Here is a 26,340-nt window from a genome sequence, read left to right as displayed (position 1 = left end):
AAAAATAAGGAAAAAAGATGCAAAATAAATAATCAAAAATCAAGATGGAAGAAAGTAAATCAAGTAAATTATGTATTTCTGTAAATATAAACAAATCCTCCCATCCAGTGGCAGGAACTCTCACTTCTCCCATAAGACTGGCACTTATAAGAAGCAATTTAAAAAATAAAAGGTGGACAGTAGGCAAAGAATTCCAAGAAACTAGAAGGAAGGAGCATTATTAATATCAAACAAGGTAGAATTAAAGTTAAAAATGTGAATCAGGATAAAGAGAAACATTATATAACAATTGACAATTTATAAAGACCTCAGAGACACAAACCTGCATAAACCAATCAACATTGCAGCTAAATATACAAAGCAAAAACAATTAAGAATTGATTGCTAACGTATACATGCTTTTTTACGGAGTGATAAATATGTTCTAAAATTGCTTTAGTGATGATTGTACAACTTTATGACGACACTAAAAACCCTGAAGCATACACGTTAAATGGGTGAATTGTAAGGTATGTAAGGTATGTGAATTATATTTCAGTAAAGCCCTTATATATTTAAAGAATTAAGAATAAAAGAACTCTATACAATTATTTTGGGAGACTTTAATACACATCTCTCAGGATCATATGGATCTAATAGACTAAAAAGCAAAATCATAGAGAAATTAAATAAAAATATATACAATAATAAACTTTATAAAAATAAAAGTATACTGGAAAACCTGAATGTGCCTTTTTCAGAACCAAAAAGATCAAAGATTAAAAAAAACAAAGTCAATGATTAATTGAATACATATTAACAATAAAAAGCAAAACTTAATAAAAAAGTCAGAGAAAAAATGAAACTGAAATAAAATTTAATAAACAAAATTCAAACACATATATATATGTACACAATGTATATTTCTATGTACTTGCATATATGTGTTTGTATGCATATGAAGAGTTATAAAAATTCCTCAAATACCGGGCCAGAAAATTCCCGTAAGGTATTTTTAAGTAAAGATTTTGCAGATCACATTTTCTAATAGTAACAAAAATAATAAATATTTACAAATAACAAAAAGATGACCAAAAATCATATCTAATTAGAGGTTAAGCAATACACTCCTTTGAATTAAAGAGAAAACCAAAGTTGGAATTATAACTTCTAGAAATCAATGAAAAGACTACTTCATACAAATCCTGAGGCACAGAAAAAACTGTACTGAAAAAAAAAAAAAGAATACATCATCAATGTTTTCAGCAAAAAGCAAATAAAAAGCTTCCAAATTAAGAACTGTTGAGCTTTTAAAAAACTAATAGGTGAAAGCTGAAATTAAGAGAAAAAATATACTAAATTAGGAATGAAAAAGATGACATAGCTACATATTAATAAAAAATAGAGGAATAAAAAAATCACAATGTTTTGCCATCAAATGTATAAATGTAATGTTAAATAATTTTATGGCAAAATATAAATGGCCAAAATTCACCAAGAAATGGGCAATCTGAGTTCTGCCTGGTCTTTAAAATAAATTATTAGGAAGTTATTTAAATATTTCCAGGCCATAGAAAAAAAAATCAAAACTACTCAATTACTTTTATCAAGACCACATAACTTTAATGCCGAAACTTGAGGTAGTATGGTAAAAACCAATTTCTCTCATGAGTATTTGTTGAAGAAGTAGCAGATAGAATCTATAAACTTATAGAAAAATACATTCTGACCCAATAGTGTTTATATCAGAAATGAAAAGGTCTGGGGCGCCTGGTGGGCTTAATCCAGGGGAGCCTACAACTCTTGATCTCGGGATCTTGAGTTCGAGCCCCACACATTGAGTGTAGAGATGACTTTAAAAAGAATCTTAAAAAAAAAAAAGGTAGTTCAATATCAGAAAATCTATCTGCAAAAATTACCACATTCATAAAATTGAGAAAATGATTGTATCAGTAGTTTTTGAAAAGTCTAAGATTTAACTGTTTTAATAAAAATTTTGAGTAACGTAGGGATATAAAGAAACTGCTCAAGAAATATTGCTTTCCAAAAACCAGAAGCAAAGCTTCTCCTAAAGGATAAAATACTAAACATGTTTCAACTAAAACCAGAGATGAGATCAGTGTGCTTGCTATCACATTATTGAATGTTATATTGGAGTTTCCGGCGCATCCTAGGAGATCTGCAAGTAAAATAATTGGTATACACACTGGAAAGAAGAGTAAAATTATATTTTTGATAATGAAGAAGATTGTACATTCAGAAAATCGAGAAAGTCTTCTAATTTGGAGGCTCTTTCTTGCTTACTTGCTTTCTTTCCCTCACTTTGGTGCTCAAAACATTTAGAACACACATTTTATAGAAAAAAAACTACGAGAATTTTAAAACAGTAGTAAAGTAGCAGAATATGAAATATAGAATCAATAGCTTTTGTCTGTATTAGCAGCAAGAATCTAGAAGTAGAAATGGGAAAATATTCAAAGTAGAAATAAAAACTGTAAAGTCATATATTTCAAGAGAAAGGCATAGAACTTATGTTAAGAAAACTATAAAATCTTACCACAGCCAACAAAACCTAACAAATGGAAAAATACTCCATATTTTAGAATATGAAGACTTTCTATTATAAAACTATCAATTCTCCCAAAATTAATGTATAAATGTAATGCATTTCCTGCTATAGTCTCAACAAGGCTTCTTGCCAGCACAATCATTTTAAGACTCATATATAAGAACAAATGCCTACAATAGCCCCAAAATGTTTGAATAGAAAGACTACTGGGAGGAACCAGATACAAGAATAAATGAAATGGACTCCAGCTACGTTTGTTGTTTCCACAGGAACAAACAAAGAGACTGAGTTAGAATAGAGAATTCAGAAGTAAATCTGTGTATACGAGAAGTTTTAATGTAGTACCAAATAGCATTTTAATTCAATGGGGGAAAGAATGGTTTACCTAATAAATGACACCAGCCATGTGGAAAACAAAATTAAATCCCATCTCACATCACAAACAAAATCAAATTTTAGGATCAGTTAGAAGCTTAAGATGTAAAAGACCAAACAATAAATACTGTAGAAGAAAATCTAGGAGAGTACATGTATTCCTTAATTTAAAGTGGCAAACCAACACAGAAAAAGACATAAAGACATATTTGAGTTGGTAAGATACAAAGCTAAATTAAAACTGTCAGAATAATGTATAGAGTACAATTTTATTTTAGTACATACATCCATGTGTATGTGTATGTGTGCATGACTCACCTTCCCTGCCTGTCTGTCCTGTCACTTGTTCAGGCCGCCATGATCCACAGACTAGAATTATTTCAACAGCCTCCTAACTTGTCTGCTTTCCAGTCTCTCTGCAATCCATTTTCTATACACTCCTCAAAATCATAAATCTTACATATCATTTCTCTGCATAAAGCCCTCCCAGTATTATCCACAGCCCTTAGGACAAAATACAAGCTCAGCAAAGTTTGATCCAGCCTTCACTCTGGGCCCATCCTCATCTCCCCCAATTTGCCCGATTCACATCCCTACGCAAGCCATCAGGAACCACTGGGAATTTCCCAAACATGCCCAACAACCTCTCTCTCACATACAGGCTCCTGTATGTGCTTTCTATTTTGTTTTGTTTCTTTAATGGAATTCCGTTCTCCTAACCCACTTAGCTAGTTGTCTGCTTAGACCCATCTTGCAGATCCTCACACCTAAATTCCTCCAAAATGCTTTCCCTGACATATATACTGAGGTAGTGGCCTCTGCTTTTTTGGCTTCTCAAGCACATTGTGATTACCCTCTAGCATTTATCACACACACTTGCTTGTTTGTCCACCGCTCAGCCAGACATGACCTCTGTGAAGACAAGAGTTATGTCCTATTCAACATTTATTCATTCCTTTATATAAAAAAGAGAGAGACAGAGAGAGAGAACACCTGGTCAGGATCAGTCTCAGTGCTGAGTACTGGGAATACTATAGTGACCAGAATAGACATGGGTCTTCCCTTTACTGAGCTACATGAAAGACTGAATAATCCAGAAATTGAACATATATTCCAGCAATAATCCAAAAGAAACCACATCATGATAGTGTTATAATAAGGGGCACAGTGCTTGAGAGCTTATATCAGGGACCTAATGAAATCTACTGGGTCAAAGAAAGTGTCCTTTAAAAGGGACACATCTGAAGGATAAATAAAAGTCGTCTAGGCAACCAAGAAGGAACAGACAGAAAGAAAACCATTCCAGACCAAAAGAACATTATGCAAAGTTCCTGGAAGAGAAACTCACATGGAATTTTAGAGAAGCAAAGTAAAGACCACTACTGGAACTCTAATCACTCACACACTGGCTTGCCCGCAGTGGATTTTTTTGATTAACAGATAAAAGAATAAATAATAAACGAATAAATACAGCTGTGTGTAACTACCCATATATATAAAATATATATTATATAATACATGTAATAAATACATTCTACTATGTTGTATATGTATAGTTTTTCCATTGCTGTTTTTCATCCCCTTCAATACTTGCTGGCAGGCCTTTTTACGCAAGCTCATTCCCCATAGCAGCTGGACATGCACCTGCCTCAGCCCTGTACCCACACCGGGCCCCCGCTTCTGAAAGGCAGTCTGCCACATTGCAAAAATATGGCAGTGGCTCGCAGGCTTTGGAATCTCCCTGCAGAGACCTACTCATCATCTCTCAGACCTGTACTTCTACTAGTCTTTCACCTGATGGCTAAGAAGGTAGGGGAGGGAATTACGATGCACATGCATGGACTCTGGCATCTGTAGAGGATGACTGGCCCTGTTCAAATCGGAGGCCGCAACAGTGGCCGCGGGAGAGCGTCATTTCCACCAGGATGGATCCTCAGAGGGCTTACTCGGAGCTGTTAATCACTGCTAATGCCTCTTTAATTATTACACTTTCTACAATTGCTAAATTGTGATTCACCCTCCTCAACTGCTCCAACCCAGTCTTGGGAGCTCTGCTTCTGTCCAATTTGTACAGAAAGGATTCATATTTTTGGAACCAAAGCTGTGTTGTAGTAAAGAAATAAAATTGATGGGAATCTGAAAATGTTTACAACGTTCCAAACGAATTAGGTAATAAATAGTTAGCCTAAGGCTAAAATATGTGTTTCCTTAGCCAAATAGCATCAGATTTTAAGTGTGACAGAAATTAGTGCATCATACATCCAAATGTGGCTTTTATAGTAACATATGGCAGAGTTAATGGCATTCACAAAGAAGCAATCCTAATGGTCTTTTATTTCTGGAGGATAATAGCATGGGATTATGTCTAGGTTTGTTTAAAAGAGAATTTCTTGCTACATTGTTTCACAGAAGATCAACACACGAGGTCACCAAGTACATTGGAATTGCGCTGGTACCCAGTCTAACCTCCATCAAAATACAATGGTCCTCATAAATAGCCCCCTTTCCTCTACTTCAACACCCCGTGATGAGGAGCTCCTAAAGCTTGCTCTCCCAATAGTATCTCTAGTAATCACGAAGTTCCTTCTTTCTTCCACAGAGGCAAAATCCATTCCTATAACTTTAGTCCACTGGTCCTATTATATCCTCTGCTCTCCCCCACAGAAATCCTTTGAAGCATCTGAAAATAGCTCACATGCTCTCCTTTGTCTTCCCACCTTGTTTTCAAAGAACTAATTCAAAATGCATTAAAGGCAGCTCAAAAGAACTATTTTAAATAGATAGGAAAAGCAAGAGTACATTAGAGAGAAGAGAGAGTAGGTGTGATCTGGAAGGACATTACAAGTTATGATGTCGAACAAACAGGCGAGCAGCAGAGATACAAGAGGTCTGCTTCAGATTAGAGAGCTAACGCGAGATGCCTTTACACCGGGCTTGCGGTCTTGAGTGAACGTGCACTCAAACTTGGGGAAATAGATGTGTTTGTTTCTCCTCACTAGAGCATACACTTCAAACTGGTTTTCAGTATCATATTTGATTTATTCGCCCTGCTCCATCCACATTTTTCATACTCAGCTCTCTTTGGATCATGCATACATTAGATGTTAGGCTGGGTAGGGAAGCAATTTAGGGCTGTTGGGGTGGGGGGAGGTACTGAGAGCACATGTAGGGACTGAACCCATAACCTCCACCTCTTCTGCATCACGGGGGAGGCCAGCCTGGGAAGGGATGAAAGGACCACCCCAAGCACAGCGACTGTTCATGTGTGTTCGCGTCTTGATGTGAATCTGACAGGAACCCTGAGCTCTGTCCATCATGTTCCAGAAAGAGAACACAAGGGAAAACCTGACCCATGCAAGAATTAACAAAAATGGTCATCTTCTTAAATCAAGAGAGGAGAAGACAATATACACCGGAGTTCTTCTGTTATTGTAAGCAAACCTACAGTCTGTTTGGATTCATGGCTTATTTGGTGAGAGATGGTTATGTTCTTATGACTTCTTTCACTCTTGTAATGTAGCCATGTTCCTTCTGGTTTTTGTATATGCCCACACATACTTTACACAGTTGGATTCATTATAAATACCAAAGCACTTTGTTTTTGGCTTTTTTCTTCTCATGTAATATTTTCTCTCTAGCAGATGCGGGAGGTAATTTTAGCAGTCAGCCCTGATCCAAGTCTTGCTCTGGAAATTGCCTTCAGCTGAAGAAAACTGCCTGGTCCAATGTCCTGTCCCTTCCCCAGGGCAGCACACATCCAAAGACGGTTGGTTTGGAGGTGAGCGGGAATACTAAGATAAAGCCTTCCTTGCCTCCTGGAGGGCAATTCTGAAAAGTTGAGCCGAGACCTTTGCTTGATGGTACGTGAACACCAGCTCAACCACCTCGACACACACTCTTTTCTTCACAACCTCACAAGGAAGTGGCCTGGTGAGACGTGGAAGGTGCAAACACATGCTACCTAACTTTAGAAAGAAGGATGACTGGAGGGTGGAGCTGTGAGCCACACAGTATTATTCTCAGGACTTGAAACCTAATGAAGTTTGCCTGATTGGGTCATTGATCCCGAGGGATCCTGAGCACAGATCTTCATCAGAGTCTGTTTCTCGGGGAACCAGAGCTATGACAACATCATAAACATCCCCCCACGCTATAGCATAATCTTGGCACATCGCTCTCATTGCAACAGCTGCATAATGTTCTTGGAAACAGATTTATCATATTTTAATTGACCATTTCCTCATAGTTAGACTGCGGGTTGTTGCCAATATTTTGCCATTATGAAGAGCATTCAATAAACACCATGATGCCATTTTTAAATGTTTTCTCTTCTTCTTTTGAATTATTTCTTTACAAAAAAATCTTAAATGTGGGCCATTACTAAGAAGATCTGAAGGTTCCAGTCTATTGATACCAAAGCTTTATAGATTATAATATTGGACACCTAAGTCTAACAGTAAGATATACTAAGGAATTGGGCAGACTATTTTCTATATTATAGTGTCTTGACCCAAGACTCAGAAAAGGAGGCTTCAGAGGCCCAAAGAGAAAAAGAGAACAGAAGGGTCTACAATTAACTTACACAGAATTCTACTACAGTTGGCTGAGTAAATCAGAACCTACACAATGTGCCCAGTGGGCAACAAATATTTGTTCAATAGATGTACGAATGGATAAATGAATATTTAGATTGCTTTAAATTTTTAACTGAAATATAAGGGGGCTCATCAACAAAGAAATGTAGATTATGCAAAAAACATGGACTGGATACTGATAAGCCTTTGGCTTTAAGTTCTTAAATTGGTCCCATTCCAAAGCCAAACTGAGGGTGGTATAAGCGACAGCCTGTGTAGGCGTGTATTAAATCCTTTTTTATGTAGAAATTAGCAGAAGGACCAAAGAGGAAAATTTAAGGAGAAATAAAGTAATAGCTAATAAAAGCACCCAATCAACCAAAAAACAGTAAGCCACATGCATTATCATCACAATAAGTCACATACCACAAATTCGTGGAAAGGAGGGCCAGAGACTGGAAGATTTTAGTGAAAACCCAAATCATTATATTTGAGGCAGATGGGAACAAAGAGGCGAAGTTCAACATGGTACATCTACCGAGATGCACTGGCAGATTCTACAAACATAGTGTAAGAATCTTGTCCTGTTCTAGTCTCTTGAAATGTCCCAGCAAGAATCATTTCCCAAATCAGGCAGGTCTCATCAGAGCCTTGTGAGCGTGCCCTGCTCGTCCATCCCATCTCCTGTCACCGGGGTCACCAAAAGAGAGCAGAGGAGGACAAAGAAGAGGACACGCCACTTCTGAGGGAGGGGAGGGAGGGAAAACCACATGATGTAGGAGATGCAGAAGGAAGAAAAGAGCAGCAAAAGCTTAGTTTATTCTTACAGATATCTTAATAAGCAGTTTCAGGGCTATTTGACACAAAGGAGACGTAACACAAAAATGTCTGAATTCAGAACTCTTCTTTTTCCCATAAATGTTTATCACTTCCCCACCACTCCCTAACTCCTAAAGAAAACAAAAGGTTATATGAGAAATCTTTCTTAATATTTGAAAGCAAACAAAAATGCATTATCCAAAGGTCAACCAAATCCAAGACTTCACAGGAAGAAGATATTACAGAGCTGTAAGATCTCAAATTTATCATCAACAAAAGATGTCACATTCTTTTCAAAGCACTTCTTTAATGCACTGTAGAAAAAGTCATAATCAAAAGAAAAAAACCCAAATACTGGCTTTTCTCTCTCCGGCCCATTCCCAGGAACTCACCAGAATACTGCTATTTCCTTTCCAGCTTCCAGAAGGATGTCAACGGTCAACATAGTTTGTTTTTTCTATCCCACTGACAATGAAGTGGTTGGCCTGGTGCCATAAACGCCAAATAGATTTTTTTTTTAAGCTTTGTGGCCATAGCAACCTTGTTCTAAGTGCAAATCTCACAATGTGGGAGATCTTCTAAAACAAACAAACAGTGAAGCAATAAACTTAACTTCTGCTGTCTACAGAATCTACACTGTAGTAAAGCTTGCTTACATCCCTATTTCACTTAGCAGAACTATCCAAATACTTGGGTAAATAAGACAAGAAGGAAGCCAAGAGCAGGCCAGCTCTCCTGTGCTTACCCTACCCCACAGATCCCTCCTATTTGCCCACCATACTCAAGTGGAAACAGGGACACTGGTTTCTGAGTACCACTGTTACCTGGATTTCCACCTTCCATCAGCTCATCATTTAATTAAAACCTGTGTCTCTTAAGGATCAAGATTGTCAGGTATGTAACAACATGAAAATGTGTGTGTGTGGGTGCTGGGTGGGAGTAGATGGTTAAGAAGACCTGAAAAGACATGAAATGACATATATCTGCCTCATAGGTTTGCTTATGATCCTAAAAAAAGTTTCACACTTGAGTATAATTCACTACATTTTATAAGAGTACATTTCTAGGGCGCCTGGGTGGCTCAGTCAGTTGAGCGGTTGCCTTCGGCTCAGGTCATGATCTCGGGGTCCTGGGATCGAGCCCCGCATCGGGCTCCTTGCTCAGCGGGGAGCCTGCTTCTCCCTCTTCCTGCCTCTCTCCCTGCTTGTGCTCTCTGTGTGTCAAATAAATAAAGCCTTAAAAAAAAAAAAAAGACTACATTTCTATGCAACAATTAAGATTTTAGAGAATTAAATAGATATTTAATATGGATACGGTCTTCCAAAAGTATTCCATGTGACCAAAAAGAAAATGAGCATCTAGCATGTGCTGGATGCTCTGACCAGTCATGAATTTAGAAACAAGTGGGCCGTGGTCATCATAACCACGGATAGTTACCATCACCGGATTTTCCACCACCTTCTAAATAGTTCACTTCAAACTCGTATTCGCTCAACTTAAACTCTCAACAGCTCCTTAGTGTGATGTCCTGCTTCAGGTGGAAATCCTGTTTCACTGTCCACACTGGTACAGAGAGAAGCAGAAATCACTGCTGCTAAATACAGAAACACTTGCATAGCACACGGCAATAGTATTTAACGACTGATGACAGACTGTGAAAAATAATTTACCCTGGGCATTTAAAATGTCAGGGAAGCAATCAAAAAAATCACAGTCTACAGAAGAGATTATGTCAATGACTGATGAGGCTTTTGAATCCAGTGAAAGTATTCGGGAAGTCCAGGAATGTCCTAAGAGTAGAAGGATTCAAGGAGAAAGGAGTGTTTTCTAGTATAGATGTCATTTACTAGAGCATCAGGCAAGTACGTAACGAGAAGTACAAGCAGTCAGCAGTTTTATCGTTTTCATTGTTTGGAAACGGATGCTCTCATTCTTGAATATTCTTCTATGTGGGAAAACAGTAAAATGACCTGGGAGACAGAGGAATGAATCACCCATTCTACTATCAATTCTTTGCAATATTAGATAAACAGGGTGAGATTATGTTCAGGTAACTATTCTAATTTCATCTTCAAGGTCCTTATCACGACACCAGGTTAATAAGTAAGACCACAGAACTTGAAGAAATACGCCCCATAGATGCGCTCCAATCTGGATGTTGATTATACATATAAACTTTGGTGCTTTCATGGCTGATATTAGAAAAAAATAGAACACACTGAAATATAAAAACAGACTAAAAGCTCTTAACTCATTCATGTGTTTTAGTTTAGGTTTGGATTTTTTTTTAATTGGGACTACAACCAAATAGAAATAGAAAGTCCCTTTGGACTTATCTATCTTAATTATAATTTTGTTCAACAGCTTTTGGAAATATTTTGATATGATTTCAAACTTAGAGAAAACCTTCAATAGTCCCCAAAACTCCCATACTCTTTTACCAAGATTTACCAATTTGTTAACAATTTACCCCATCTGTTTTTATTCTCATTCTCTCCGCCCCCCCCACACACACACAATTTGAGAGTGATGGCACACATCCTACCCCTTTTCCCCCTAAATACTTCAGTGTGTATTTCCTAACAAGGAGGCTCCTGTACATAACCACAGTACAATTTTAATTTTTTTTAAGATTTGAGAGAGCAAGAGAGCATGTGCATGAGTGGGGGGGAGGGGCAGGGGGAGAGGGAGAAGCAGGCTCCCTGCTGAGCAGAGAACCCGACACAGGACTCAATCCCAGGACCCTGAGATCATGACCTGAGCGGAAGGCAGACGCTTAACCGACTGAGCCACCCAGGCGCCCTCACCATAGTACAATTTTAAAGATGAGGAAATTTAACTTTGGTAGAGTATTATTTAATTCACAGTCCATATTCCAATTTTGTTTACTGCCCCCATAATGTTCTTCATAGCTACTTCCTAGTATAGGATCCAACACAGGATTATTCATTGAATTTGTCTTGTGTCTTTAGTTTTCCTTCCTCTGGAAGAGTTCCTCAGTCTTTGTCCTTCAAACAATATTTCTCAGACACCTACCCTTCCAGGCCCCCTGGCTTGTTGGGGTGGTTACAAAGGATTAAACACAGCACCTAAGCACCAGGTACCCACAATCCAGGTGAAGAGAAAGACGTGTAGATGATAAGGAAGTACACCATGAAATGTGCTCAGGTAGAAGGATAAGCTGGATTCCTCCCATTTTTAGCAATTCAAAACCCTTGCTCTCTCTAGATCCCTGTTTATTTTTCTCTCAATAGGAAAATACTTCTATAGCCAGAATCATCATTAACAAAGGCTATTTGTAAGACGTCTTTTAGTTCAAAAAGTTGGCCGAAGTAATATAGAGCACTATACGGCAGTTTATGGTAATACGTGCATGTGCACACACACATTTTGTTTTGTTTTTTCATTTTTGCTCTTTTTAAGAAACAGGGATAGGGTGTCTGGGTGGCTCAGTTGGTTAAGTGACTGTCTTCAGCTCAGGTCATGATCCCAGGGTCCTGGGATCGAGGCCCACATCAGGCTCCCCGCTCTGCAGGGAGCCTGCTTCTTCCTCTGCCTCTGCCTGCCGCACCCCCTGCTTGTGCGTGCACGCTCTAATAAATAAATAAAATCTTTTAATAAAAAAAAAAGAAAAGAAACAGGGATGGTTCTTTTAAATAGGAGAGGTGTTAAAATTACTCTTTTCAGAAACAAAAATGTGACATGGTAAGAAGAACTAGATTTCTTTTTCTATAGTTACAAAAGCTATATTCAAATCAAACCTCAATCATTTATTAGCTAAGTGATCATGGGTAAGTTACTTACAATGTGGGCTTTAATGATTTCATCTGTAAAATGGAATGATACTAGCCAACTATAGAGTTTAAAGTTTAACAAAATACAAAATAATATATATGAAGTTTTTATAAATGGTAAAGCACTGTATAATGTATGTATGTGTGTCTACATGTGTCTACAGATCTACTCTAGTGTGTATATGTATACATGTGTATGTAGAGACAGAACAAGAATGAGTAGGATAAAGCCTAAGGATGCATTCGATTTATGTTTTTTTTTTTTTTCTAATGGGGTTCTCCCTATTACCACACAAGAGTTTTGAATCCCAAATTTCTCAGCCTATTTGGGGGGTGATGTTCTCACTTCTCCTGGAATGGCTGTCTTCCAACAGCCAAACACAAGCAGCTTTCCATTCTGCTCACTGAGCAGAGAAGTTCTATTCCTCACATCACCTGGTCTTGCCATGAGCTTCCTAAGACGGACGGTGCCAGGCAAGCAGAGATTACGTTTGCCTTACTCACAGTCTGATCTCTAGAAGCAGCACAGACCTGGTACATAGAGAGTACCCATCAAGGATCTGCGGGATCGTAACACCTGCTGGGACCATTTCCTGCCCAAAATACTAGGACACAGCATCACCACCTCCTTCTGGAGGTGATGGCTACTGAGACATTAGTGGAGAAACCTGAACTTTCATCAACCTCCTGAACCTTAGGGCAAAGGATTAAAAAAAAAAAAAAAAAGGTTCATTCCTGAAACTTTGAATCCAGAAGTACCATTGAAACACTCTAGTCACATAGAAATTCCATTATAATTATTTAAATGAATTAAAAATTATTATGAACATAATTATTTAAACTCTTCCCACCCTCTTGTACATCCGATGGTCTTATTTCTCTTCACAGCACATATCACTCTGAAGGTGCTGTCTTTGTTATTTGTGTGTTTCTGCAGTCTGTCTCCCCACTTTTCCTCCTTGATCACCAGCACCTAGAACGGTACCTAAATATTCGCATTAATGCAACAAAATACTTGTAAACTCTTGCATAAGACAAACATTCCCTACAATGTTATATAGACATCTCTGGATTAGTAAACATTTCCCTGTAGTTCAACAACAATACAGTGTAGCCCAGCTCAAATCCCAATGATCATGGAGAACCTTAAACAACTTTTACAGATTTGCAACAAGTTAGTCTCCTGATTAATTTGCCATCTAAAACAATAAGCTTAAATAGGACACGAAAGCAGAAAATAATGACAAATTAAGAGAAGCCAATTTTTAAATGCTTGGCAGGTTTGCACTGTTCCTTTTGGTTAATATGTAGGACCAAGAATCAGAATAATGAAGAGAGGGTGTGAACACAAACACACAAACAGATAAATGAAGAACAATGTGAAGTACCAGATGTGCACAGAGAAGTAAAAGGTGGCAGACATCGCAGGAAGTACAGACTCAGGAGCAACAGAATTAAAAGTCGAAAATTGATGGCAATCAGGGGTATCTTTAGTCAAAATGTTTCTGGGCACCAGTCACTCGGCACAGTAACTCCTAAGAATCAGGATCATTTGTCACTGCTCTGCTTGTTCTGGGGCTGAAATCCCTCCTGGTCTCTCCTTTGAAAAGATCCTACAGTGACTCTGCTCTATGAAAGCTTGCAGACAAGAATAAACTTCTGCTTCCCACTGCAGCTGCAAACTCATTCTCCTGCCCACTTTATCTCCCCCTAGGCCAACTCTGTCCTCTGGTGATTATTAGGATTTCTGGTGCTAGTATGATGGGGGAGGAAAAGGTTACTAAAGCCAGCATTTTACCAAACCTACAATATCTGACACTGGATGAACAACCTACCACGCGTCTTTGCAAAGCTCATGATGTAGGATGAAGAGAGGGAGAAGTGACCCTTAACTCATATGCCCATTGATGCAGAGACAGAACAATTGAGGGGGGGGGGAACATGGTATCATCAATGTATGATACAAAACGAGGCAGTGGAAGCCAGCAGTCCTCAGCATCAGAGAGATCTAGCAAAGAGATAAAGAAAGGGAAAAAAGAAAGCAAGCTTTACTGGAGCAGAGAGCATCTAGTAGGAGGCATTAAACCTTTATCTGGAAGACAAAGGATAGAGAATGGAAGCAGGGCCCCTGTTCCTGTTCAGAAGCAGAATTGAAAGTCCTGAAGAGAAATAGAATAAGTGAAAAGAACCAAGTGGTGTACAAGGCAGCAACCACTCTCAGAAAGAAGACAGAAAGAGAAACCCAGATTCTAGAACCTCGGCTAGCAGAAATTAACTGGGTATCAAATTCCCTATGAATTCAACGAAGTGTCCTAATAAGCACACTTGCCCAAGAGCAGGGTTAGCCTTGGAATTAAAGGATCAAGACATGCCCGCACACCAGAACTCTCTGGGGAGCTTATTTTTAAACATACAAATGCCTGGTCCCCATCCTAGATGAATCAGAGTATCTGGTATTTACAGAGTATATAGTGTCCACAGGCTGGTTTCTTTGTTGTGTTTTTGGTTTTTTGTTTTTGTTGTTTTTAGTTAATGTCTCCAGATGATCCTACTGTACCCACTAGCGGAATTCACTGTTTTAGACTCTGGAGTAGAAATAATTACTTCTGGGATTAGGATTCAAATCAATAATGCAAAACACATCTCCCTAGCAAAGACAAAACCATAAATTCGTAAATGTTAAAATAAAAATAGGTACTTTCAGATTTGGCTTTTCCCCTTTTTTTCCTCATTAGCTCTGGACAATGTTCAATCTTGGCCAGTGTGTAGGAGTCAGGAATTACCTCAGCGCCCTTGCTTATGAACATCACGTCTGCTTTTTCTTCAGCTGACTGCTATTAGGGCTCTGTGGGTTTCTTTTTGCATCTGTCACTCACTTCCCTTACCTCAAGTAACGCTCTACCCTCGCTGTACCATCCGTGATTGCGACTCACCACTGTGGTTCTTCTGACTCCCATGTTCAACGTGGTTAAGTGCAGCCCAATCCTCCAGTCCCCAGCCATTCCTCCCCCAAGGACCTACCCCAGCCAGATCTGGATGGTAGAGCTGGTGGCCAGCAGTGTCCATGCTGCCCACAAGGGCTAAGTAAAATTCATTTATATCACAGGGGGCTAGTATTTCCAGGTCTACATCTTCTCTCTCCACTCGGGGAAATTACCATTTCTCATTTCAGAGCTAAGACCAGAGTTGGTCGAAATATAGGGAAAAAACAGGATAGGCCAGAAACTGGAATTTGGGGCTCAATAATGCTACATTGGAAATGGATCTCATAGCACTTGACCTATCATTAGGGGGAACAGAAATAGGCAAAAAGGACTCTAAAGTACCTATAAAAATCCTCCATGATCCAGAATCCTCCCTAGATCCCCACATCAAAAATAAAACATATGGGCATCTTTGAGCAGGCTCACGAAAAACAAATCAAGAGAGACTAATACTTCCGCTTTTTAAAATAGACTAACAGTGAGATAATAAAAGGAATGTACCATACATAAAAAGCTTTAATTTGAGTAACATTTTTATTGTGACTCATAAAACTCTACTCACCAAATTAATTTAAATAGCTCATAGAAATACTGTCAAGAACATTTAAAATGGATGCAAGATCTGAACTCAAGGCAATAAGAATGACAACTTACCTACAGAACCTAGGATGTTTGAATTTAACTCTAATCTTAATTTTCATTAATTTTCAGGATATTAAACGGCATATTAAAATGTATTGTAGCAGAGCGCAATGAAAACAGAACATAAGGTACTAAATTAAAAAAAAAAAAGTAGACCTCCAGGTAGAAATGATTAATCTGATGAATAAAAGTCATCACATAAAAAGGAAAAAGTGAAGGCAGAAGGGGAGGTGGTGTGTTCATTTGAGTGAAAAGGCTCCAAACACAGTATTTAGATTAAAAAAGGAACTGTGCCAAATCACTGTGAAATGGGTCCAAGGATGGCAACAAAAATGGGCTCCGAGTCTGACATAGGCAATGCTCTGGGCTCACACTCCTCTTTCTCACACAGTAAGGAAAGAATAAGCTTCTTTCTAACTCAGAGGAAAAGCAAAAATGGCCATTACTCTTTTCTGACATAGGCAGTGGAGGGGTCCGTCAACAATGCCACAGACTCTCACATGGGAGCCTCACAATCTTGCTGCCCTCCCACGCGCCAACAGGGTGACCCTCTGCGAGCAGCCTGACCTATCTGCGCGTCCATTTCTTCTGCTCTAATTCACACCAAACTTGTTCCCATGTTAGGAATGTTGCAGATATTAAATGCAAGTGTACTATCTCCTGAGAAGAGTAATAGGAGATTGTTTAAGAGATTTGAGAAACGTGCTTGTGAGAATGACCTGAGGAATAGGGGGTTTAGTTAAGTGAATTACTCACTGGCCACGGATAGTGTTGAAAGGAATTCAAACTACAGTCCTCTGGGGGCTGGGGGCACAAAAGATGTTAAGACTGTTTGTGGGCATCTCCAACTTTTAACACTTCCAACAAATAGGATTACAAGTGATGTCACTTAAATTTATACCCAAATTTTTCAAGCAGTGTGTCCATTCAGTCACAAGATCTTGAAAATGGATGACAAAACAGGAAAACAAAACTCTTAACTCTCCTTTGTATATGTTCAAATTGTAAGACAGCAGGCCTTGTTTATTAAAATTTCAAGGGAAAAGGCACATCAATTAGGATTATATAATTTTAAAACAAAACAAAACCTGGCAATACCAATTTCTGGATAGGATGAGCAATAAATGGCAGCCACTTTGGAAGACATCTTAGTAGTTTCTTACAAAGCTAATAAAGTGTAGCAATCATACTCTTGGATATTGACCTAATGAATTTGAAAACTTCAGTCTACATAAAAACGCAGTTGAATGTTTACAGCAGGTTTATTCATAATGGCCAAAAACAGAAGCCACCAAGCTGTCTTCAAAAGATGAATGGATAAGCCAACTGTGGTGTATATGTATGATGAAATACTATTCAGAGATCAAAAAGGAATCGACTATCAAGCCACACAAAGTTGTGTATTAATCCTAAATGCCTACTGCTAAGCAAAAAAAAGAAAAAGCCGATGTAAAAAGGTTAAATATTTATAGGACATTCTGAAAAAGAAAACTACAGAGAGACAAACAGATCCGTATTTGCCAGGAGTTTGATGCAAAGAGGAGGGCAGGGTTGAATGGGTGAAGCACAGAGGATTTTTTTTTTTTAGGACAGTTCAAGAATTCCATATGATACTGTAATGGTAGATACAGGACACTATGCATTTATCAATACTCAGAATTTTCCAACACAAAAAATAAACCTTAATGTATGCAAATTAAATATATATATTTTATATTTATATAAATATTTATATAAATACATTTCTATGTTATATGTTGCTATATAAATTTATATATATTTTAGGATACATAGAATCATGGGACAGAATTAAGGATGTGATAAAAGAATGTTACTGTATTATACATGTATGAAAAACACCTCACTGGAGGTGGTAGAGGAGAAAGGCACTGACCTAAGTAACACTGGAAATGAGTGGAGTCTCTGGAACTCCATACGTAACTTCATATCCCAAAAATGGACATTAACCCTATACTCTGGTTGATAAAATCTTTTCCCATGGGCCTACATATTAACAAGTCTGAAACAACTCTACATGCACACTGCAATCCAACTATTAAGTAGACTGATGGGATGGCTAACGAGAGCCAAGTTTGTCACCGGTATAGTAGAGGTTACAGACAAGCAAGGGGAAAAGATTAGAAGGATCCCTATGGTTGGATCACTACGGACACACATTTAGCATAAGATAGATACAGAGGAACACATACAGAAATATTTACTGGTAGGCATATATACGTGAGTTTTATACATATACATATTTCTCTGCTCTGTCAGCTGAGAGGGCTTGGAAACAAGAATACCCCAATAGCAATAGTACTCCTAGCACCCAGATTTTGGTTTCTAACACCGATTCTCCAATAAAAGGAACCAGGACTCCTTGGATAAGCAGCTGATTCCAGGGCTGGAGCAGAAAATACACAAGATGAGCCTGGAGCATCTTATAGTGCTAGAAAGTGAGAAAACGTTCAACACACACACACACACACACACACGTCAAAGCACAGAGCAGACAACTCCAAGACTTGACCAGTACTCCTCAAAACCATCAAGATCATCAAAAACAAGGAAAATCTGAGCAAGTGTCCCAGACAAGAGGAGTCTAAGGAGATATGACAAGTAAGTGTAATACAGAATCTTGAGTGGGATCCTGGAACAGAAAACAGGTAAAAAAAAAAAAAAAAACCAAGGATATCTGAATAAAGCATGGAATTTAGTCAGTAATAGTGTAGGAATACTGGATTCATTAACTGGGACCAAAGTACCATCGTAATGTAAGGTATCAATAATAGAAGAAAGGAATATGGGATATATGAGAACTTTATAAACTATCTTCACAACTTTTCTATAAATCTAAAACTATACTGAAATTTTTTAAAAATTTAAAGGGAAAAGGAAAACAAAAACCACCTACTAAAAAATTCAGCAAAGAGAACAACAGTCTGAGGAATTTAGGATGTGAGAAGTTCCCCTCCCATGCAAAGTTCCAGACAAAGTTGGTAGTGGCAGGGAGACAATGCAACAGAGATAAACAAAGAAGACCAAAAAAAAAAAAAGGAACAAAAATGACGGTCATGATTTTCTAGTAAGGAGTAGAAGCTAAGTGTGGAGAAATCCAGCAGGACCAATGGGAAAAGGCTGGTCATAGATTCAGAAGAAAATGCTCCTAAAATAAAAAAGATTATGGGAGGAGAGAAAGCACTTCACATCTCTGTTCAACACACTTCCATCTTCTAAAACTGATCTGCACAAGTGAAGTTTCCATTTTTATTAATTTTACACATATTGGAGCCAGTGTGGGTCCCCCCCAGCGCCCCGAGCAGTCTCATTCCTTCTCAGACCTACCTGCCCTATCTAATCACTTCGGGTCAAGTATGCGAGCAGAGAGCAGAAAACAGAAGTTCGTTCCAATTTACATGGACCTGCTCCTCAAGACCTTGATTAGGAATTAAATTCTTATTAATTCATGTTATTAAATAAGATACTGTAACAACTTTCCTAATGAGATACTGTGACAGTGTTCCTAAACTTTAATAGGCAACAGCCATTAAAAAAAAATGGCGTAAGAAATACAACCTTTTAGAGGCTTTGTACCCCACCAGTGAGGTCTAACATATTAAGCCACCTAAATACCAAGATCAGCTTGAAATCTCAGCCAACAGAACTGGCATACTGTTTACAACAGCATAACCGAAACCCTGTTTGTGTCATAAGGACAAACACATCACCCCTCATTTGCATGTCAACACGTGAAATCTAAAGGAAAATACTATTTCTAAACTGAAAAAGATCCAAATTATGAAAAAACTGCCCTCTCCTCAGTACCAATGAGAAAAGTTTTGGATACTACTCGTCACATACAAGCAAATATCCCAGGTACACGTTTGAACAGTAATGACCTAAGTAAAATATGCACAGTTCACGGACCCAGAAAGACTTGTGCAATTAGCAAGAGAGAAGTGATAGAAAGTGCAGTCTCGGTCCGACGACTCTGGAAGGCTGCATAAACCACTGGAAAGAACAAGAGGTTTGCAATCAGACTGACCTGGGTTTAAATCCTCCCTCTGGGCCTCCTCATGGCTGACAAGGAAACCTAACAATTTAACATCACAAAATATCCACTTCCTCACCCACAAAAGTGAGCAACATGGACCTCCCAGGGCTGATGCAAACTTTATTCTGTGAATATCCAATACTAACAGCAAACACTTGTGTAGCATTTGTTAGTTCTCGGGCTGCCTTAAGTACTTTATATAAATTAAATTTCGTCTTCCTAACAACTGTAGGAGGTAAGATGTTATGTTATAACCATCTTACAAAATGAGAAATGTAAAGTATGGGAAAGATTAAGCAACTTGTTCCAATCCATTACAGCCACTAAGTAGCTAAGCTGCAAATTCAACCCAAATAGTCTGGCTCATTTTTACTCTGAACCACTAGCATGCTATAATACCATTATTAAATCAATTAATAAATCAAGTCTCCTCCAAACACCTTAACTCTAATCCATTTCATAAACATACTGACATGATTTACTTTCAGTAAAAGAGAAAAATTATCAGTCACCAAGTTACAGTAACAAGAATTATATTAGTAGAATGTATCTGTTGCTATTGATCTTAATTCATCAATGAAAATGTGAGGTGGTTATCGCACCATCTCGTTCTCCAAGACTCTAAATACATTAATCGTGTAATTGTTTAGTGAATTGGAGTATGTGTAGGAGTTATTCCAAGAAAACCCCCAAGGTAATCGTAACCCTAAGTAAGGCTAACTAATCCTTCACAGTTTTATGGTCATTTAGAAGGCTGCTAAATGCACATTCCAAATCATAATATAAACCAAAAAGCACATACAAGTTAACCTATAAACAACAAATTATTGCTTATAAAAACCAAAAAGCTCTATAACCGCTAATGATTCTGGAATGGGCGGCACGTGATAGAGAGTTCTGCATTCAGAGCATTTCAGAGTCCCTGATGCCAGCAAGAGGCCGTGAGGTCTAACCCCAAAGGCCAGATCCTCCATCCTCCTCATTAGCACTTTCCCAACAAATATCCCCATGACATCAGTCCCTATTCTGACTTAAGACGTGCTAAGGTTTCTTTGGAGACAATAAAGCCCTACTCTCCCAGAGGACCTTTAAAAGAGAGAAAGGTTGGATGAATATTCTTTCACCGTTCATGTTCTTGTGAGTATTTGGAGAGAAAATGCACTTAGCAAAAGTAGCAGACAACTATACTTTGTGAATACTTGCTAAATAAATGCTGTTACTCAAACAGCAACCCCATTGCTCTCCATTCCCCAGTAAGTGAATTACCCAGAGCACTCAGTTCTGATTTCTATCCTACTGTGCAAGGACCTTTTTCCTACACCATCTCCTCCGTCCTACAGCACCAGACACTCTCCAAATGCCACACCCACAACCCCTTCAACAGAAGGCAAACTGGCCAGGACTGAAACAGCCCCACCAGAGTATAGGACCAAACTTAAGGCCACGTTAACATCTTTTTTTTTTCTATCTCCAAGGCTAAAAGGAGGCTGGGGAAGGCACTGCTGAGTTGATTAAGGCCTTTTCACCTTGCCTATTTAGGGAGACACATCATTGATGCCCTACTGAACAGAGAGGATTACTTTGTTGCAAGGAAACAATTGAGCGCATGAAAGTAGTTTGGTATCCATCCTTCTGTTGTCAGGCTTATCCCGTATGTCCTAGACTCTGCCTGGGTTGATAAGAAAAAGCCAGAAGAAAACAAATAACTGAAATAGCCAAAACCTTCATTTATTTGGCATTGCATTATGTAAGGAAGCTATGCAATTTACTGTCCTTCTCCCTTAACTCTCCCTCCTCCATCTCTGTCCCCCAGTATCACCTAAGCCACAGGGCCAGGTGCTAACACTTTAGCAACAAACACGGATCACGATATTGATCCTTTAACGCTTTCTCATAGATACTCCTTTGTACCATTCAAGCATTTCGATATCCAAGAAAATACTCAATGTCACACCTAAGGATATAAATACATTTTACAACTTTTAATTGGAGCTAAAAATGGGCTTTGCAGATTACGACTGGAAAAGCCATAATTTTTCAGGCAACTAAAATTAGATCATTTTGGTGAGCAGAAGATATATTCCAAATAAAGCAGTAAATTTCACACAGAAAGCCTCCAGCAGGGAGGGCAGAGTTCACAGCTATATTTCTCTGTATGGCCTTTCCCAGAGTTTAAAAGCCTCTTTGGAGTATAGTCCCGCATTACCACAGGGACGTCCAGAGCACCAGCCAAAATGAGGCAAATACAGGACTCTGAGCAGTCTGTACTTAATATCCCTAATTTGTAAATGATGAGGCAAAAAAATAGCAACAACCAGTTTCTAAGCCAAAAAAAAAAAAAGAGAGAGAGAGAGAGAGAGAAATAAATGGCAAAATGTTGATTGGGAAACGATTCTGTCCCGTTACTATAGCAGGGGCATGAACCACTCCATGATGCACATGTTTCCAGGGAGTCCTAGGGAGGAAGCCACAGAGCAAATACAGGGCAGAGGCCAAGCTGGTTTTCTGCAGCAAGATTTCTCCCACTCTCTGCAACCTAAAAAGCCAGCCTCTAGAGGAATACACACTAAGCTGATAGATATGATCATTTTGAAAGAAGAAAAATTTGCTTTGCTAGTCCTATTTTCTGACCTAAGGACTTTCAATCTTTCTGGATAGTAAGTGAAGTGTAAGTAGCATACAGATGAGTGAACGAACACACACATTTCTCGTGTCTACCACAACCTCCTTGTTATGAAGACGAGAGATGTATGTATTCCCCCATCCCAAGACATCCATCTTCTAACCATGCTCCCCAAAGGCAATGAATGTAAATCATATGGTTGGGAAATCATCCTCTGTACCCACCTAGAAGGATTCTCTGACCCTGGCTGAGACTCTCTATTCCCAGGCCAAACTCCCTCACTCAAACGATGGCTTCCTCTCTCATGTCCTGCTCTTCTGTTCATGGAGTTGATTGATTCTTGCATTCTCATAAATGATTGCACAGGAGAATTTAAATGTCACTTAACAAGAGGAAATCTGAGCAAGCCGAGATCAATCATAGTTCAGTGACTTGTTGAAAACAAAGCTTTCATTGGCTCTGACCAGTAAAGCTGTTACCTTTGTCCTGGGCAGTCTATATTGCAAGAGTCATGAAAAGACAGAACTCAAAAGAGAAAAGGTAACACTCAGGCACCTCATTGCCTGTGGGATCCATGCCAGTCTCTGGTCAACAGAGTGCAGACATTTGGTTTTATTCTTCAGAAATTTAAGTTTTACAAGATTATGCTTTTTACATTTTAAGAACAACCCATTAGTACTAAAGGGAAAATAAAATCTAACCTCTCAGGGCGCCTGGGTGGCTCAGCTGGTTAAGCATCTGCCTCAGCTCAGGTCATGATCCTGGAGTCCCAGGATTGAGCCCCGCATCGGGCTCCCTGCTCAGCGGGGAGTCTGCTTCTCCCTCTGGCTCATGTTCTCTCTCGTTCTCTAATAAATAAATAAAAATCTAATCTCTCTTGTCTATTAAAACCACTCTTTCCCTAATAGCATCAGGTAGTACTGCTTGAGGCTCTTCTCGCTCACGACTGCGGGAACCCCACAGGCACCGAAGCTGTGCTTGGTCAACAGCGTCCCCTGGTGGTTACCGCCCCCAACGGTCGGACCTAGAGTTTGTGGGACTCGGGGCACACCCATGTGCAAGCCAGGGCAGATGCCTTTAGCATCCTCATAGATTTATCGTGAACACTTCCCACCCCCTCTCATTGGCAAGGTGGGGAGCATAAGGCAAGGAGGTGTGAAGGGCCTCCTTGTGAAATATTTACAAACTGAGTAAGTCAAGAGCCACTTTTAAAAATAGTATACATCCCTTTGCCAAGATTCTCATGCATCCCTTCATGGGGCATCATCTTAGCCCACCATGTCTCAAGAGCAATAAATGTCAGTGATGGAGCTGGGTTTTTTTCTTTTTCGTCATCAATCTAAATTCATTCCATTTAAATGCCCATCTTTTATTGGAGGTTAGGCCTTCCTATTTTGGAGAGAGTTAAAATGTCCCTTCTTTTATAAAATGGTGGCATTAAAACATGATCACTTTAACAAATTATCCTTACTTGACGAAGTTGGCAACCTTTTTTTTTTTTTTTTAACTGATGGACAATTTTTGAAAATAAAAAAACTAAAAAGCTCTTGGGTAATGCCAAACCCCAGCCCCCAGTTATTTTCATCCCTCCTCTTCTGCAATAATTAAGTTTACTGGGGTAGCAGGACATCCCTGCAGTCGTAGTAAGACTAAGGTAAATAAATCCTTGGGCTTCCTTTTCACTGTCCATCACTCCCTTGCTTATGTTATAGACAAACCACCCCTCACAAAAGGTCCAAGTTCTTAATAGAATATTTTGTTTGCCCAGGATGAAAATGTTATCACTGGGTAGATGTCATCAAGACTCCAATGTAAAAGCCAGATCTACCTCTGGGAGTCAGGTATGTTTAGAAAAACCTGGACTAGGACTAGCAAAACCTAGACTCATGGTTTGAGGTCACCTGGAATCTGTTTGTAGGAGGGACCCCGAGGTCTCCCAAGAGACCACTTACTCTAAGGGGGAGAAGAAAAATCAGGCAAACAAGTTTGCCGGGTCTTCATCATCAGACCCTGAGGGAAAGGGGATTCTGAGTTCTACACAGAGTCGTTCACTAAGACTTGTTGTTCCCCACCAACATTCCACAGTTCTGTCTGAGTAATAAGGAAAAGGGAGGATTCCCCCAAAAATTGAAAAAGCTTTTTCTTCTTTTTTTAAACTAAAAACCCATGTAAGACATTAGGGCAAAAAATACCCCTGCAATGGTATCTACTTTGCATATAATAAAACGTAGCTATCACACACCAAGAACATCAGATAGTAAGATAGCACAGCTCACTCACGGTGCCTTAAGGCAGCATGATTCAGTACAGCTTATAACATCACCTCTTAGCCCTGTTGGGAGCATCCAGCAACAGTCCTGCTGTCATGAACACTAGGATCTTCAACATGGACACACGCACACGCAGGGACAAAGATCTCAGTAGATGACCTGCCTCACTGTCTCTGAGTTGTTGAGTCCACTAGGAGGACGTGAGAGCCACCCTTCCGCTCCAACCACGGCCTCTCACAAGTAACAGAGTGATAATAATATTAGAAATAATAAGATATTAGAAATCATGGGCTCGGAGAGGAAGACCCCCAACTTCAGTCGAGGTTAAGAGCCAGAAAAATATGGATCACAGGAGGCTAATACCAACATACCAATTCCAGGTTTCCCTGGAATGTGAGTATTCTTATTACTATGTTTTTCAACCTCGAAGTAAATGGCAGGCATGTAATTTGCACTTAAACATCTCCAGGAGTGTCGAAATCAAATCACTTGAAGACAAGGTCTTCATCTTCCTTTGCCTTCACCTCTAAACCTCCCATTAGTAGAAAATGAAATGCTTATACCTTACTTTCCACCTTCCCCTCATCCTCTCTCACCCATATTAATATATAGTTAATATACCGAGTACATTAGCAGCGCACTGAAGAATTCCTGAGACGTCTTCAATTTCCTCTTTGTTGGAATGGTCTGCATAGGAGCATCTGTTGGAGATATTGTGGAAATTCCTTTCTGCATCCCTGTAACTAAGAAGAAAACAAAATTAGCATACGGAGACCATTTTTAAACCATCTGCGAATGCACTTGTATGCGTACACACAAGCGCACGCCGTCTGTGCCCCCGGTGAAATTGCATTTTAAAGAAACTGCAGCTTTTAGACACCGCTTCCGGCATAAGCCACCACTAACATCAGCATTCACGGTGCGGACCAGGAACTGGAGGCCGGCCTTAATAAGGAAGCTCTGGGTGAAAAACACAGAGGAGGAGAGCCAGAAGATCCAGCAGTCTGCACGAGTGTTTCCATTTCACCGCAGGGGGTAATCTGTTCCTGTAAGGAAGACGCCGAGCAAAAAGCGTAACTCACAGTTCTTACTTGGTGCATGGGCACAGTGTTAGAAGTAAACACGTCTTAACCTCTCGCACAGTCAAGGGAATAGCAACATGATGCACGGATGACAAATTCGCTGAGGAAGCATTTGGAGTCTGACAGAACTTGAATAGGGTCTTACCATTGTCTATCTGTGAGACTTGGGGCAAGGGACCTCATCACTGTGGGTCTAACCAGCCTCCCTCATAAAATGGAGATCCTCCCCCGCCCCACGTTCTTGCGAGGACAGAATGACGAAATGCCCATGTCATCAGGTGTTGCCTGGAACTTCTCCAGTCGCCTCTGGATTGGAGCCAAGGCACCAACGCTGAAGACAAACAGGGACCTAAGGCTCCCACGTTCCCCAAGAGTAGCCGTTCCCGCCAGAACTTAAGAAAGGACTCGAGTCACTGCCATTGAGAAGCAAAGCAATGAAACAAATTTGAAAGGCAATCTTTAGGGGCACCTGGGTGGCTCAGTTGGTTAAAACGACTGCCTTCAGCTCAGGTCATGATCCCAGGGTCCCGGGATCGAGCCCCACGTCAGGCTCCCTGCTCGGCGGGAAGCGTGCT

General features: G+C 39.4%; 1 protein-coding gene across 2 annotated transcripts in view; it reads right to left on the bottom strand.

Annotated features, from left to right (window-relative positions):
• The window catches only part of GUCY1A2 (guanylate cyclase 1 soluble subunit alpha 2), a 291,335-nt gene that overhangs the window by 226,723 nt on the left and 38,272 nt on the right, over nucleotides 1–26,340 (bottom strand). Inside the window, exons 1-2 of one of the 2 annotated variants that reach the window (XM_081799558.1) lie at nucleotides 25,305–25,425; nucleotides 23,115–23,261 (exon numbers count right to left, since the gene is read on the bottom strand). In XM_081799558.1, the coding sequence (XP_081655684.1) occupies nucleotides 23,115–23,151 (37 nt within the window). In that variant the 5' untranslated portion in view covers nucleotides 23,152–23,261; nucleotides 25,305–25,425. Of the gene's footprint in view, nucleotides 1–23,114; nucleotides 23,262–25,304; nucleotides 25,427–26,340 lie in introns of those variants that run through there. The other variant, XM_031031602.2, reaches the window with a different exon arrangement.

Source organism: Leptonychotes weddellii, chromosome 11 (genome assembly GCF_054177405.1).
Source record: "Leptonychotes weddellii isolate Sample4059 chromosome 11, ASM5417740v2, whole genome shotgun sequence".
Classification (NCBI taxonomy): domain Eukaryota; kingdom Metazoa; phylum Chordata; class Mammalia; order Carnivora; family Phocidae; genus Leptonychotes; species Leptonychotes weddellii.
Note: the sequence above shows the minus strand (reverse complement) of the source record. Positions and strands in the feature narration are given on the sequence as shown.